A 13,226-nucleotide genomic window follows, 5' to 3' on the forward strand; every position below is an offset into this window, starting at 1 on the left:
TAAATAAGTAATGATCAACAGATTGGATGTGGGTTTTTGAAGAGCAACCCTTTGTCAGTTTACATGACAGAAGGGTTTGCAAAGGCTTTTTCAGCCCTCTGTCATTGTGTAAGCTTTAGTAGAACAGAAAAAAAGAATGTGCATGTAGTTTCATGGAAAATTATTTATATGTCTTGAACATTCTTGCTTTCTTTTCCCATTACAACCACACATTTTAGTGCATTTTATTAGGATTTTATGTTTCTACCAGCATTGCACATCAAGACAGTGTTTTTTCTCCAATTGTAATGGGTTTAGGTTTATTAAGACTGGATGGAGGGCTCAGTGAACATACATTTTTGAATCTTGCTGCGGGTTCTCAATTAGATTTAGGTTTGTACTTTGTCTTGGCCATTCTAAAACATGAATATGTTTTGATAAAAACGTTCCTTTGTAGCTCTAACTTTAAGTTTAGTGTTATTTTTCTGTTGGAAGTGTAAGCTCCACTCAGTCTCAAGTGTTTTGCAGGCTTTATATGGACACCACATTTTTCTTATACGTACTTTTATTCTGTTAAAAACATTGGAAACCTGCGTTTCTATTGTCTTGCACTTTATAGCTATACACCAGGTACTGATGGGATATCACATACAGTCCTACTAAAATACACAGTAATGTGACAAAATGTGGAAAGGTTCAAGATGTAGGAATTTTTGTGCAAAGCACTGTAATGTGGAGGACCGCATCATACCTCTCCCTCACATTTCATTAATTTCCTTAAGAAGACACAAGGCTGTTTCATTTATAGTGATGTTGAGTAAAGTTTTTTTTTTTTTATATCAAATAATAATTTAGGAAAAGTCAATGGTTGAGTTTTGAATCTTTAAGACTTAACGCAGATAAAAAACATATTGATGTCACAAACAACCCACACTTTTTTCCATGAGATTGTTTTGGTCCTACTTCCAGCACACCAACTTGTCCCATCTGGGGATTCACAATGACGACCTCACCGAAATTAACACTCCTTCCGCAGCCTCCTTGATGGGTCATAAGACACATCTAGCTGCGGCATGTCAAAAAGTGTTTGGTCACATTGAAGCGCCTTGACACACACGTCATGTCTGCCACTGCACTGTTGAGGCAATTGGCGGTGTAGGATAGTGACAGGCCGTCATGGCTGACAGTGAGCGATAGCTATCCTGGCAGAGCTCAGCCTCATCAGTCATTTCTGCAAGGACAAACTGAAGTGACAGCAGCTCCACTGAGTGAGTGCTCAAACATTTGACTTTTGATGAAATATTTAGCCAAGGTGTAAAACCTCTAAATGCTTTCACTCCTATTAGAACTTTTATTTAGGGTCACATGAAGCTGATGAGACAAAATGCAGTTGGAGAAATAGAGAATGATTTATTGTTGCTGAATTGTAATATCTGATTATCCTATTTTCTGTTACCTTTTGGTACTGTTGTTTGTTATCCATACAAAACCCAAATTCGAAAGATCTGTTTAAATCTAAAACTACAAACTGTTATAATAACATGTGACTAAACATCCAGAAAACATGTCAGTTACTGACCAAAAGTGATCAAAGTGATCAAGAAAGAGATGGAAAATGTGCTTAGTAGGCTCATCACATCATAGTTCAAAGGTAGTAGTTATTTGAAATGAGGCCAACACAACCCACCGGTGAACTCTTTCACCTGGGCTTGCAAATCAAGAACAGGGTCAAGTCAAGCTGCATACCCATCTGAAAGTCCATTTACACTATGCATGATAGTTGCACATTTCAATGCCCCCCTTGCAGTTAACTTTGAGCGGATAGCAGTATATATTATGGAAGGAGGGCTAAATTATATTCTGTCTAAGTTACAAATATTATATATAATAAGACATATTTTCAGTTGTTTCACACTTTTTTGTTCAGTATATAATTCCACATGTGTTAATTCATAGTTTTGATGCCTTCAGTGTGAAGCTACAATATTCAGTCATGAAAATAAGGACAACTCTTTAAATGAAAAGGTGTGTCCAAACATTTGGTCTGTATATATCTATATATATATATATATATATATATATATATATATATATATCTTTTTTTATTTTTATTTATTTATTTATTTATCTTTTTTATTAATTTAGAGAAGGGTTACACTTTTACCTTTTAATGATTTTTGACAAAATAAAATAACTGAACTAAATATTGTATATTAAAACTAGAACTGGATTAAATTTAAGCATCTAGTATACTTTCATTACAGTAAGGAACAATTTCAGTTGGATATTATTTATCCAGTTATTGCAAATTTTTTATCAATTATCAGCTTCACAAAAATGTACTCGTACTCGTATTCGTCGTCTTCCGCTTTATCCGGGACCGGGTCGCGGGGGCAGCAGACTCAGCAGAGACGCCCAGACGTCCCTCTCCCCAGACACTTCTTCCAGCTCCTCCGGGGGGAGCCCAAGGCGTTCCCAGGCCAGCCGAGAGACATAGTCCCTCCAGCATGTCCTGGGCCGTCCCCTGGGCCTCTTCCCGGTGGGACGTGCCTGGAACACCTCCCGAGGAAGGCGTCCAGGAGGCATCCGGAATAGATGCCCGAGCCACCTCAACTGGCTCCTCTCGATGTGGAGGAGCAGCGGCTCTACTCCGAGCCCCTCCTGGATGGCCGAGCTCCTCACCCTATCTCTAAGGCAGTGCCCGGCCACCCTACGGAGGAAGCTCATTTCAGCCGCTTGTATCCAGGATCTCGTTCTTTCGGTCATGACCCAAAGTTCATGGCCATAGGTGAGGGTAGGAACTTAGACCGGCCGGTAAATCGAGAGCTTCGCTTTTCGGCTCAGCTCTCTCTTCACCACAACGGACCAGCACAGCGCCCCCCTTACTGTGGCAGCCGCACCAATCCGTCTGGATCGGTGCAGGACAAAGGTGGAGACCTCGGCGGTCCGATCCCCGGATTTTAGGCTGGCTCTAGGGACGTGGAATGTCACCTCGCTGGGGGGAAAGGAGCCTGAGCTTGTGTGGGAGGTCGAGAGATATCGACTAGAAATAGCCGGGCTCGCCTCCACGCACAGCGTGGGCTCTGGAACCCATCTCCTCGAGAGGGACTGGACTCTCTTCTACTCTGGAATGGCCCACGGGGAGAGGCGGCGGGCTGGGGTGGGTTTGCTTGTTGCCCCCCAGCTCAGCCGTCTCGTGTTGGGGTTTACCCCAGTGGATGAGAGGGTCGCATCCCTGCGCCTTCGGGTTGGGGAGAGGTCTCTGACTATCATTTCAGCCTACGGGCCGAGTGGTAGTGCGGAGTACCCGGCCTTCTTGGCGTCCCTGTCAGGGGTGCTGGATAGTGCCCCTCCTGAGGACTCCATTATTCTGCTGGGGGACTTCAATGCCCACGTGGGAAACGACAGTGACACCTGGAGAAGCGTGATCGGGAGGAATGGCCTCCCCGATCTGAATCTGAGAGACAATCCTCTCACAAAAATGTATTAACAATAAAATATTGTGAATTACTTGTTTTTACAATAGAAACAATATGAGGGGTTAACAATTATAAACAATCAATATAAACTGCGGAAAATAGCAACAAACTTTAGTCTGTGATGAAATGTAAAAATTGTAAAGGTATGCAGACATGAATAATCAAATGGTGCTATAAATTTGATAACAATAACTGCAATATCTGAATTTTGCTAACTTTCCCATTTAACTACTAAGAAAGGGAAATGACTTGGCAATTTTGGAAAAAAACTAAAATTCTCATTAACTTAATGTGTGAATGTAAAATGCCCTGAAAAGCCTTAGTGAACCTTTAGGAACTAGGTTTTGCTGATGTAATAGGCTAGATATCTGATGTTTAATGTAAAAATAAATACTTGAAAATGGACATGTGCATTTATCAAAATTAGGCATTTTACATAGTAAGAACCTAAATATGTGTAATATCAGTATCTGTAAGCACTTTCTTCCATAACTGTCTTTGGCTTCAGCAGGAATGTATTGGTGCTAGCTGTAGCTCCTGTTTCATGATGTGGCTTCTATGAAATTGTACTAAAAATTTGCTAGACTTAGGGTTTCATTTTAGGCTCTCTCCAAACCACCCTGTTGTGTCATACCTGCTTGTGTTTTGAGTTCTTGAGTTTGTGTTTATGTAATATTACCTGGTCTGGTCGTTTCCGTTGTTCCCCACTGTTTCCTTATGTTATGTGTATATGCGATCTCGTATGTTTGCTACCCTGTCGGTGTCCTGTCATGGAAAATAAAAACTCATCATAAAACCTCGAGCTTCAGGAGTTCTTCCCTGCATTTTGGTCCAACAAAAACCCACATTATGACATGTTGGGCATAACGAGGCAACAACATTAGTTACAGAACTGAGTAAAATATATTGCTTGACTATGTAACAATGCAAAAAGAGATGCAAATGGTGTGAAGTCCCACCCAAAGAGGAGTATCTGTGTTCACAGCACCTGTGAAGTATTTCAGATGCTAAAAAAAGTTTTTGAAAGTATAAGGTACAAACAATATGCTATCTTTGTCTTGCCAGCTCAATGATATAAAATGTGACTAATGTTGGTTCTTTCTACAAGTATTGTGTTTTTCCTCTTAAACATTCATTGTTCATGCAGTCAGTTGTTAAATTAAAACCCCACTGACTGAGGGGTAGATAGTGACAGAAAATACATGTCTTTCCCCAGCTATATCTGCTCCAGAAAGGACATCTAGCTCTTGCCTCAGGGTAGATGAGCCCAAAGGCGAGTTTTTTGGCTTTAGTCTATCGCAGCCTGAGGGATGGTAGTTTCAGCTGACATTTTCATGCATACTTAAAATGTTATTTTATATTGCATTCTTTAAGAGCACTTACATGGATTAAAGACATGCTCCTCTCATGGAGAGATAACTTGAAGCGTTTTAAAGGTTTTGGACAGAGACAGAAGGCTGCTGTGTGGAATTTTAGATGTATTTACCTTTGGTCTGAATCTGACATAGTAAATCAATAGTATAGGCAGCTTTGTGGGACAGGACATGGGCATTGTAGTTATACTGGTTGATTTTTTTCATTAAAAAAGTAAAGAAATATAGAATATATGAGACTAACGTTCATTTGGATCAAATTACAGTGGTCTTTTCGGTCAAAATCTAAAAGTATGATACTAGCTAGCATCAGTGATAGACACACAAAACAGTGGAAACAATTTGAACATCAGGCAGATACATTTGGTTCATTGCAGTATTATAAAGAAATACTGCAATGAAAAAAAAAACAATCATTAATTTAAATAAATTGAAATACCATGATTAGAAATTATTGTTTTTAAAATAACCACTGGCACAGTTTCTGCTCCTCTAACACTTTGCTCCCTCAAATGTATCATAGCTGACTTGACTTTCAGTTGAGAGGCACACATTTGGTTTAAGCACTGGCCATTTGGCTGGATGACTACCTAAGCCTAATTTACTACCACACATAGTGAAAAGGGTGGTAAGGGAGGCAAAGACATCTCCAAAGTTCACTGTTAGAGAAGTTAGAGAAGAGTGGTGACTTGGGATAAGGAGCTCCATAACAACCATTAGATGCTTTCTACATGCCAAATGACTGGTTGTTTGGGCATGCTAAAAAAGACCTTCTTTGTCCTATCATCACAAATGTGATCATTTAGAGTTTGATCATGTCATCCATGTGGGTTTGGTGTAAAATAAAGGAGGAATCTTTGTAAAAGTTTCTCATTCCCAATGTTAAGTATGGTGGAGGAACTGTGATGCTGTGGGTCTTTTCCTTATTCAAAGGGCCACGAGAGCCTTGTACATGACATTACAAACCCTGTGAAGTTTCAAAAGATTTTAAATAAATATATAGTGGCCTCTGCCAGAAAATTGAAAATGGGTCATCATTATAACCTTTCAATAGGATAATGACCAAAATGTGGTTAAATTAACATAGAAATGGTCTCCCTGGCTAAATATAGCTATTCTCTCTAGACATGAGTTATATAGAACATTGAGGAGGCGTGCTGAAGAGAGTATAAGAGATCTGGAAAGACTGTGCAAAGAAAATTGGTCAACTAGGACTGCAAGCAGTTATGAATGGGTTCCAAGCCCTTCCCAACAAGTTCGCCCCTGGCCCCGCCCCTCACAGCATGCCATGTCACCCGCCCTGCCAACCCAGCACGCAATCATCATTTTATATGACCACATTTTCCATAGGGTCAGGTTAGAACTTGCTTGCAGAAGCACTCAGACCTCACAGGCTTTGCCCTTACAATGCATAGCGGCTAATTTATAGCATAAACAAAAAACTTTAAAAAATCATGGAGAATCCACTGTTTTCTTAAATGTTTTAAATGTTGCTACAGTAGGCATTTCATGACTGAAGTACGATATAAAGGTCCAATGTCCTTAGACCAATTATGTTTTAAAAATAGAAAAGTTTATTCCCATTTTGAGAGTAAACAGAGCATTTTATGCAAATTTCATAAAATCACTATGCCTCATAATTTTCAAAATATTCTCAATTAATCAAGTCTATATCTGCAATGACATGCATTCAATTAACAAATTAATAAAAAATCCATATGATCATAAAATTACCCAAATATTTTCAGATGACCATGACTGTAGAAAAAACATGAAATATGAGTGTTTATTTAAGTTCCTAGATTTAGAATTAGAATCAGCTTTATTGCCAAGTTCGTACATATAAACAAGGAATTTGACTCTGGTACACTTTGCTCTCTGGTTTTATTTTTGCATTACAGAATATACATATATACAATATACTAATATACACATATATAAATAAAAATAAAAAGGTGCATTTGCAACATCTGTATGCTGTTGTTTTGTACTGTATTGAATGTTCAACAGAGAAACCGCCTGGGGGAAGAAACTGTCTCTGTGGCGGCTGGTTTTAGTGAACAGCTGGTTTTAGATTTAGTACTTTATCCCCCAACATCTGGTTAACCATTGTTTCTACAGTATTTGGCCAATTTGAAAGATTCCTTAAAAATAGATAGTTTGTCATAAAATTATCAAAAATATTCTCAATTAACCAAGGCTATATCTGCAATAATATGCACAATACGTACAATACGATACGAGCCTGTTATGACCATTTATTAAAAATCCAAACTTCATTATAACATTTCCAAAATATTCTCAGATGACCATGAACGTACAAGGAACAATATACATGTATATTTAAGCGCCCGGATTTAGTGCTTTATCCACAAAAAAGGTCAACCATCGTTTCTGAAAAAAAAAAAGTACAAATACAATAGGGTTCCCTGCTCTGCTGGGAGCAAGTGAACGGCCAGGCTTGGCCTAGCCTTTTCTCGCTCCCGTGGGCTTGGAACCCTAAAGATGCCTCTGTTGCCAATAAGTGAGGCCAACACTGTATCTTTATGCTTGATCACGAAGAGCCATGTTAATTGTTTAAATAACATGTCAGGACAAGACATCATAGGGAAAGTCATTCAGACTTTTAGCTCTGATGAAAACAACTGTAGTCCAACCACATGTTCCCATTCGTATAGACTAAGTAGATTGAAGCTAAACCACTGTGCTCGGTGAAATTTGTTTATATAGCTCTGATGGTCTGTTTAAACATTAATACCCTTCACTTTGGAAAGCAAATACGGTTGGCCAAATTGCTGAAATATTTAAAATCTGGTCTGTTAAAGCTTTTACCACGTAGCACAATCCCATCTCAAGCTCTATGCGGTAAGGGGGCGTAATTGCATCTCCATGCTCATGCCAGTCAATTTGGTGTGTTGCTGCCGTCTCCTTCCGCCTGGTTGCTCCTGCTGATGTCACTCCGTTTGATGACAGGGCGGTTTTGTTGACATTTCTGGAGATGGCCTTTGACAGCAATGAGCACAGAGGAGGAATAATTACAAAAAAAACCTACTTTTTGGAGTACAATTGATGCATTTTTGTATTTTAAATATGTGTAGTCTGAAATCTCAAGCCACTTGTGCTGTAATCTTCTGTCATTTTTGTCCCTCTAACCTTCAATTAGACATGACACGCTCCTCATCCCGGGCAGCGAGCAGATTGAAACCATGGACGAGAACATAAAGAAATACGACTCCACGGGGATGTTTCACTGGTGCCCGTCCAAGGACATCGAGAAGGTCATCCTGGTGGGTCCTGCTACTTCACTTGAACACACTTTATTTGTCCTTGACACTCATCTCTTCTGTGCAAGATGTGCGTTGTTACAAAGCACCATTAAAGGTTGATGGGCCACTTGAACACTGTGATGAGGTGTTTGTCACTTGCGATGCACATGCCCTACACATAGAAAATTTCCTGCACAAATACATATGCCATTTTTTTCATATATCTATAGGGTGAGCATTAATAAAGAACAAAGAACTAACATTTACAAGAAAGCTCATATGCGTCATGTTCTTCTCACAAACATAATCTTTTTATTATATTCTTTCCCTCTCAGACCCGCAGCGAAGCAGCTATGACTGTTCTGAGTGGACATGTGGTTGTGTGCATCTTTGGGGATGTGAAGTCGGCACTGATCGGTCTGCGAAACTTCGTGATGCCCCTGAGAGCAAGCAACTTCCACTACCACGAACTGAAGCACATTGTGTTTGTCGGTTCCCTGGAATATCTGAAGCGGGAGTGGGAAACTCTACACAATTTCCCAAAACTATCCATTCTGCCAGTATGTATTGTCAAAATCCGCCTTTTGCCCAGTCAGTTACAATATAAATAGAAACTCTCCTTATTAGCATATTTTTAGTAATGCTTTACAAATATTTAGGTAAGGAAAACATTGGCAGTTTGAAAGTTTGTTTGAAATAAGCATTTGCTAAAATTATGGCATTTGAGAAAAACAAAGACTTCAGGAAATTTCCATATTTTCCATGACTGGAAATTTCCATAATGTATCACTTCATGTTCAAAAGAACAATTTAGATTTCCGAAGGAGTTTTCTTCCTTTCTGCAATATTTTTCATATTTTAGATGTCATATTGTCTTTGGCGAATAAAACTTTTCCATTTGTGCTTATTGGGAAAATTCTTTATTTCTCATGAAGTTTCTGAAAAAGATATCCTGGCATGATTTTTCTGACATTTCCCATTGTAAAAAGGTATCAGTCAGGAGACGTTTTTTTTTTTGTATGTTATTACTAAGAAGTAGGGCTGTAAGCCAGCAGCTTTTTTTCCAAACAGTACATCTAGGCATAGCTGAATTATTCTTAAACTGTTGGACAATAAATAATCTCTAATGAAACAAAAGGGATTCCAAAAGGGATGCTTGGTTAAAAAAACAACACTCCCAAAGAAGACTATACCCATAGTAAAACATAGTGGTAGTAGCATCATCAGTGGGGTTTGCATTTCTTTTAATCAAAATTTATTTTTTGCCAAAGTCAATCTGAAAAGTTTCAAATGACCCAAATTCTTCAGGTGTCTGCTAGGAAGCTGAACAGGGATTTTACTTTTCAGCATTACAGTAAGTCTAGATAGAGTCAAGAACAAAATTTGAGAGAAAATCTGGGGGGTCACTTGAGGAGGGGTGTGGACAAGAGATGTCCACAAAACATAAAAGATTTAGGGAACATTTACAGGTTAAAGGGGGTAAATATTGTCACATCATCCACTGGTTTATGATAACCAATTACTCTGTAGTTATCTAAAATATAAGATAATCTTAACATGAATTGTAGATATCTAAAACTGCCTTTACACATACTAAGAATTTTCTGGTGGATATTTGGACACGAATTACAAAATGGGCTTCATTGATCCTAGGAAGAATGGTATTTGAGATATCTGAAAGGTTAACTGTACATAGGATGTGTGGCATTTAAGATAGCTAAATTGTTCATTTGGATGTGAGAGGAATTATAGATAATATTGTGGATAATATTATGGATAATATTATGGACAGTATTATATCATTGTATTATTTGATAAATTGGCTTGTCATGTGCCTTCCTTACAACAGTACTGTATTTGATGCAAGACATTTTTAGCAGAACAGCCTTAAGTTTGAGAACTCATTCTCGTGTACCACTTTATTTAAGTAACAAATATTTTCATCTCTCCTTCTCAAAGGGCACACCGTTGAGCAGGGCCGATCTGAGGGCTGTCAACATCAACCTCTGCGACATGTGTGTCATCCTGTCAGCCAATCAAAACAATACTGATGATGTATCTCTGCAGGACAAAGAGTGCATCCTGGCATCACTTAACATCAAATCCATGCAGTTTGACGACACCATCGGGGTCTTGCAGGCCAATTCTCAGGGTAAGGAGCACCCTATCATAGTTCATTGCTCCGCCTGGGAGGGACAGGGCCCCGGCATAGAAAATATTTGCTCACTGCGCGCTGCATGGCTGACCTGTTGTTGCTGCGTTTATCGATAAACCTTACTGACTGTTCCTCAGGTTACTGTAACAACCGGTTACCTTACAGACATCAGTGGTGGCAACATGCACATTACTGCCACAGATACCTCTGCTTGACATTTACAGTTTTATTTTTCAGTAACTGGGGCTGATTTGTGCACAATATGTGCCATTTTTATTACATGTTATGGGTTTCTAAAAAACCACCAGAGCATTCAGTTAATATTATGGTCCTCCATAATGTAGCCATTGTTTCACATTAAGAGAAACGCTTTTAGAAACCTTTTGACCTGAAGAGAAGAAAAAAACTGACAATTTCATTATTCGTCTAATGCATTTATGACCTCACATTTGTCTTAGTCAGCAGTAAGTGATGGATGTCAAAACATGGCCCATGTATTATACATACAGCATCACTGATTTAAGGTGCTTACTTGTCAGTCTGAGGAAACCAAGAAATGTCAAGTCAATCTGAATTCAATATTGCATCATTTATTTTCTCCTTCATGGTTCCACGATGTACATTTTATTTATTTTTTGCATGTGTGTGAAAGGTTTCCAGCTCCATGCACACACGGTCTAAGGGGAACAAAATGAGCCGTGTGTCACATCTATTATATATAGACTAATGTTGGACCTTTACATGAATAGAGCAACACTGCACTTAGTTCACGGTGCCTTACAAAAGTATTCAAACCCTTTGAACTTTTTAAGGTTTTGTCACAATACAAATACAAACCTTAATATTTATTGGGATAATATGGGATAGACCAATAGAAAGTAGCACATAATGTTGAAGTGGAAGGAACATGATACGTGATACATGGAGAAGTTTAAAGCAGGGATAGTTTATAAAACAATATCACAAACTTTAAAAATGCCATAGAACACTGTTGTGACTATATTATTTAATATTAATAATTTTATATTTTATCAAATAATATTTCGGTGTGTTAAGGGTTGTCCTGTGAATGCCAGCCTAGTAAGGCAGTGGTAATAGGACAAAATCAAAAGGGTGAGCCAAGCTCTGACATTATTGAACAGCAAAACTCTGCACACACATGGAATGGATTCACACAATTTCTTAAAATACAAGAATTTATTAACAAAAATAAGCCAACTCAAAGTCAAACATAGTTCAATCAACAAACTCTTTACTATGCTAAAACAATCCAACTAACTACCAAGCAGAATTAAAGAATAACGAAGACTAATGGGCTATGTACCTTATAAACAAGTTGATTAAAGATGATTGAAAATCATGACCAAAAGAGTGATGCAACATTACCATAAAATGTTTATGTCTGAGAACCATGGATTATCTTGAAGAATCTGGAAATGAAGTTGCGTTAGTCTTGGAACCAACTTAGGCAATAATCAGCATACCTTTAGACCACCATTCACAATGCAATATCAGATAAAATATTATTTTAATAAAATAATGTTTTAAAGAATGATCTGCGGAATAAAACCAACCTTCTGGATGACCATTTCTCAACAGTGTCTCATTAGCTGCCTTTATTTATTAAAATAATATTGAAAGAAATATTATTAAGGCATTGGTAAAATATTTAAGGAAATATTTTGGAAAAGAGCCAAATCTTTCTGGAGCAATGGGGCTTAATGGTGGTTACTTAGTTATCACATTTAGTAAAATAATGTTAGGGAAATATTATTTACTGGATTGAAAACTAACAACCTTTCTGGGTAAATATTATTTAGCACCAAGCACGTGTTCTTACCTGTTAGCAGTTAAAGCTAACAAAAGAAGCTGATAGCTTAGCACCAGAATCAAACACAGACCTTTAAAAATACCATCAATAAAACGGTTAAATGCATAAGTGCGGACAGCGCGTTATGATCAATCTTCTGTGTTAAAATCACCCCTTTAAATAAAGTTTGTCTTAACTTTAAAAACACACAAAACACAGAACACAAAACTGAGCACATGTGCTGCAGATAGCCTGCTGGCACCAAGATAGCTGAGTTTCACACAAACAAAATGAAACTTCATAAAATGAAAACGTTCAGATCATTTCACCCTAAATCTCTCTGCCCAAACCCTAACCTCGTTTGAAACGTGTTGATGAGGAGTTGTCCGGGCGATGACAACGTTTGAAGAAAGCTCTGTGAACAAAGGGTTAGCTTCCAGCTAACCTCCGGAGCAGTGACTGGGGGGCCGACCAAACTGCACATTACCACGGTGATGCGGCTACTGTTGTCCTTCTTTCAGACTGGGAAAACCGCTCCACTCGGCTTCGTAGAGACTGCGTCTCTGCTGGGAATTCTCTGGAACACAGTTTGCAGGCCTCAGAGAGATAGTCAAGCAATGCTTATATCTTAATTTCCCCTTTTTATGAATGAATACCGGATACACAAACAGAGATTCATTTGTACTTAACTTGTGCATATGATCGCATGATCGTATGACACTCTCAGATCCAGTTGAAGAATTATGTCTGTTTGCCAGCAAAGAGACATTAGCGCGCTGTCTCTCCGGCCAGCTTCGTATGGAGTCCGGGTGGAAGAGATCGGACCATTGGGAAGGTGGGGGTTTTATACGGGCAGTGGCATCATGGGAAGTCCGCTGTTACCCCCTTCCCCTTCTGAAGTTGTGCTGGAAGTCGGTTAAATGCAATTTATTTTGAAAGTTCCAGAAAAGTCTGTACCGGAGTTTTCATGTTGCAATCCATTGCTGTGGGTCCCAACAACACTGTTCAATCCATCATCAGACAATGTAAGAGGAAAATACATTACACCTGCATAATTTTCCTTCCACATTACAATTATGCCTACACTATGTTGTGCTGGTCTATAACATAAAATCCCAATTAAATACATTTAAATGTGTGGTTATAACATAACAAAATGTGAAA

General features: G+C 38.6%; 1 protein-coding gene across 24 annotated transcripts in view; it reads left to right on the forward strand.

Moving 5' to 3' along the window:
* Positions 1–13,226, forward strand: part of LOC124875148 (calcium-activated potassium channel subunit alpha-1) — a 143,674-nt gene that overhangs the window by 109,083 nt on the left and 21,365 nt on the right. For all 24 annotated transcript variants that reach the window (XM_047377050.1, XM_047377059.1, XM_047377054.1 and 21 more), the window contains 3 exons: positions 7,995–8,118; positions 8,433–8,657; positions 10,057–10,249. In XM_047377050.1, coding sequence (XP_047233006.1) covers positions 7,995–8,118; positions 8,433–8,657; positions 10,057–10,249 — 542 coding nt within the window. The remainder of the gene's footprint in view (positions 1–7,994; positions 8,119–8,432; positions 8,658–10,056; positions 10,250–13,226) is intronic.

Source organism: Girardinichthys multiradiatus, chromosome 10 (genome assembly GCF_021462225.1).
Source record: "Girardinichthys multiradiatus isolate DD_20200921_A chromosome 10, DD_fGirMul_XY1, whole genome shotgun sequence".
NCBI lineage: Eukaryota > Metazoa > Chordata > Actinopteri > Cyprinodontiformes > Goodeidae > Girardinichthys > Girardinichthys multiradiatus.